The following is a 4,415-nucleotide window of genomic DNA, read 5'->3' on the forward strand; positions in this document are numbered from 1 at the left end:
TCTTTACGTTGCAGCAGAGTTGCTCGCACAGTTTTATTTAGCAACCTGTCACCTATTCACTTTCAGTAAAGGGTCGGATGTCATTGTATTTAATAATATGGGTGATTATCGACGAACGCTTTAAACCAACTACAGGAGGTTGTGTGAAACGCTAACGTGGCTGTCACGTGGGAGCCATAAACCGCGTCTCTTCGAATCGAGCGGAGAGAACAGATGCTTTAAAGATCTCACTAACCTCCCTCACCGACCACTACTTGTCCAGACTGACAGAGACATCTGAGGGCAGGTGCACTTTGTGTGACTGCCATTTGACCAGTTTAACCAACGTTTAAAGTGCAGAAAGTATGCCAAGTGCTTACCCAGACGCGTAATATCAAGCGCGAGTTCCCACCTCTTCTCTTTGATCAATTTAGAGGGATTACAAAGGATGTTGGATTCCAAGGATTCTAATGTGAAAATGACATCTAGTCATAGGATTTCTTTTTCTATAATTGACATATTGGACCCAAAGAAATTTAATAGCAAGAAGAAAAGCGAACTTTCTCCAACAAAGGACACGCTTCCTTTGCTGAACGCAGGACAGGCACATTTAGAAGCGGACACTGGCGCAGATGGAGAGCAGCCACTTGAGCGCATGGAAGCAGGTAAAGATACCACAAAACTACAGACAATAATGCCTTTTTGATATGGCTATATCTTCTGTTCTTTTTTGTTTTAACGGAACGTTGTGGATCAAACGTATGAAGCCAATGTAGTGTTTTATTAATTCAGTTCAGAATAATATGTGTTTTGCATTATTACATGACATATGTCCATATAATTTATTTTGAACATAAGGGATAAAATAAAATACATACTATGTCCATAGTTTACACGATATAGGCCTAATATCCAATATAAGAAACCCGTATAGCTTATTGGTTCACTGACCAACTAAGAGTGGCTATTTTATATCAAATAAAATGTTTTCATCTCTTTATGACCTTCCCTTAATTTCCAAGGCTAGGTTTCCTTTTAAGAAACCCACAGAGGGTTGCGCCCACAGCCCGGTGTGTGATTGGCATTGGGACAGACTGGCCAGATAATTGTTTAAATCGTCCCATTGAGGATGCCTTCGCTCGCTTTGATCGATATCCCATTACTGCATCCTGCATATCTCCCTCCAGCACCTTGCAGGTACAAACTTCAAACCCCATCCATGTCTGATCCTAAATATCGTTCGATTAAAACTTCCCTTTAAATAGATGACATTTATCGATCCACCCACAAATATGAAACTCCATTAGCACGTCATGGGTAGATGGTGGAGCAGGATTTAGCTGGGATTTCTCTCCGCAACATGACATTTGAGGCGATTTGTGATTTATAAATGATTTAGGGATTAGAGGCCAAGCCACCCTAGTCCCCTTCTTAACCCTCGCTTCGTTCCACTCGCACACCTCCCAGGTTTTAATCAAACACATTTTACAGTTACGCTATTAGGTAGGCATATTGTCGACTATTTATTGGTGTTAAGGATTTCACACATTGGAAATGTTCAGAGTCTTGAATTAATATACTATTATTTTCCATTTAAGGGATCATACTTTCTTTTTTTCATTCTTACTTTATGCATAGATCTCAAACAAGCTACTGTAAACATAGTTTAAGTGGGAGTTATGGCTCTAGAGAAGAGGGGCGCTCAGGTGGCACTGTCCATTCAGCACCACTTTCCACATGTATGCACTTCCTCATCAACATGCTGCCGCTTTTTGAGATCTTATTTCCCTGTGTATGAGATCAAAAACATGAACATTCGCAGGGAATTGGATTAGCTCTTGAAAAGCCCATTTACAGTACTAATGTTAATGTCTGTGTTCACAGGCGAACACACAAAGACTGACCGCTCAAGTAGCGCAGATCTCAAGCACCAGGTAACCGTCAGCAACCCACTTTTAGTACACTCAGCGACTGAGCCAGAGGAGCAAATAGAGGGGGACGTGGACAGCATCAGCAGCAGCGCCGAAACTTCAGCCACACATGACCTCTTGCCCCACAAACGGCGGCGCTCGGATCTTGGTTGTGCCAAGCCGCGACGCGCAAGAACTGCCTTCACCTATGAACAACTGGTGGCTCTGGAAAACAAATTCCGCTCTACGAGATACCTGTCCGTGTGTGAGAGACTCAACCTGGCTCTGTCCCTCAGCCTCACTGAGACGCAGGTCAAGATCTGGTTCCAGAACAGAAGAACCAAGTGGAAGAAACAGAACCCGGGCGCGGACAGCACAATGCCACCCGGGTCCAACTCTTTGGTCAGTGTCAACCCAAGCCCTGTGACTTGTGTGTCAGGTTCAGCCAATTATCAAACTTTCCCGTCTTTCAGCTCTGGGAACATGATCTTTCATACTGATGGTGCGGTTCCTTTGTCGTCCACTGGAGGGATGTTACATCCCTTCTTACCCAATGGTTATCATCTCCAGCCGTCTTACTTTACTCCACATTTATGAGACATGCCCTGCTTCATCTATTGCGACTTGGTCACATTGTGATGGGAGGATTATAATTATTGGACTCTCACAAAAGTGTAATTTTTAAAACTGTCTGTCCATAGACCTAATGACAGACATCAGTCTTCACCCTTAAATGATTTGTTAAGATGATGGAATAAAATGATCTGAAGGAGCCTGATATGTAAGGCTTCTTTTCAGATATATGGGTGGTGAACAAGACTATTTGTTATTAGTATATCTGATGATGTTGAGACAGCTGCTTATCATCGAATTCCTCTGCAGCAATGTAATAAGAAAAAACTGCTGTATGCAGATATGTAGTGTATGTACTATAGAGATTGCCGGCCTGAATAGTGAACTTCTCTTTCCCTGTATTTGAATCTGTCAGGAGCAAAATGTGGCATGATAAAAAACCCATCTCTCCTTGCTGTAGGTTTGGAGGGTCTCACTCACGTGCTTTCACTGTTCATATCTGTCAATCTTGAAATGAAAACATTTAAATTAAAAACATATCTACAACATATAGTCCTAATATATTATGAATTATGTTTTTTGTTTTGGGTGGTTAGAAGCGAGATGGAATTAATTGTGCAAAAAACATAGGTAATTTAGACTGTCACAGAATGAACTACGATCATTGATGCCAAGCTGGTGAAGGAGGTTTAATCGCAGATCAGATTAATTTGACTCGATTCTGTATCTCCTTCAGGCCAGTATAGCTCCATGTTATTGATGTCAAACATTTGATTTTTACACCACTACAAAAAATATTTAGTTTGCAAGGACTGACTCAATTGCTCATTTCAGGATTTAAAATAAATATAGATATATTACTCGGGTGCATGTTTGTGGTGATGCACTTGAGATGAGTGTTGTTGAAATGCATTTTGGATCACAAAAAGGTTGATTATTTTGTTTGAGTAAAAGAGCAGCTCTGTTTAGTGCAGATAATTGTAATTGTTTTTGTCAACGATGCCTCCATCCAATAAATTCAGAATGTTTTTCATTTACTGCCATCTCTTGGATAAAAAAGGTCTACTACATACATGAGCACTCACAGAAATATGCTTCAACTACACACTATAACCACAGAGAGTCGCCATCTCCTCACTTTGTGCTGTATAGCTAATAAGCAGTGAGTGCATCAAGACCAAACACTGATTCAACACAGATTCAACTACATATCTTGGTTTCACAACACTGGTACTACTGAGAACCCAGTTTGTATGCTAGTAATATTGGTTATCTCATAATGGTTTGCTGATCGTAAATACACAAGTTCAACTTAAATGTATGTATGTTAGAGTAAATGCATAGGCTCCTTTGTGTTCAGTAGCCAGAGTCAACTTCCATTTAGTTTATTGTATTACCGTGTGCCTGTGGTTCTATTTAGTCCTTTTCCCTCATGTCTGCTTTATTTTGAATTGATTTACTTAGTGATTTAATGTTTATTTATTCCTAGCTTGTGCTGTGTTCTGGTTGACTTATTTACGTGACTTCCTTTCCTTTGAATTCGTTAACCCCTTTTGAGTGCTCGTCTTGTTGTTAATTAGGGACCTGAGCCACGACCCCCTCAGCTGAGGAGTATTGGGGTTAATGATCTGCCCCTGCACAAAGGCAGCTCTCCGACAATGTTCAGCAGAGATTCAAGCCAGCAATGGGAGAGGACAGGTGCAACAGGCTGTGTTCAGGCACACCACTATCAAAAAAAATAATAAAATAAAATAAAGTAGGATACATTAATTGCACTATACAACTGCTACACCTGGCTACCAGCGGAGCCTTGTCTGGCAGCGAAACAGTTCATTCAGCCTCATTTACTGCCTTTAAAAAAAACATAGCTGATATGGCTGACTTGCTTAAAGAAATGTGGTTTCTACTGACAATTGAGATGTACAAACTATGGCATAAGGGGACAACAAGCGG

General features: G+C 40.9%; 1 protein-coding gene across 1 annotated transcript; it reads left to right on the plus strand.

The window, feature by feature from the left end:
• Positions 1 to 234: 234 nt before the first annotated feature.
• Positions 235 to 3,499, plus strand: LOC111978542 (NK1 transcription factor-related protein 2). Its single transcript, XM_024008651.2, has 2 exons — positions 235 to 644; positions 1,864 to 3,499. Exons 1-2 carry the CDS (start codon positions 428 to 430, stop codon positions 2,484 to 2,486), a joined length of 840 nt encoding a protein of 279 aa, XP_023864419.1. The 5' UTR covers positions 235 to 427; the 3' UTR covers positions 2,487 to 3,499.
• The last annotated feature ends 916 nt before the right edge of the window (positions 3,500 to 4,415 follow it).

The sequence above is a fragment of the Salvelinus sp. IW2-2015 genome, linkage group LG18 (genome assembly GCF_002910315.2).
Source record: "Salvelinus sp. IW2-2015 linkage group LG18, ASM291031v2, whole genome shotgun sequence".
NCBI classification, from domain to species: Eukaryota; Metazoa; Chordata; class Actinopteri; order Salmoniformes; family Salmonidae; genus Salvelinus; species Salvelinus sp. IW2-2015.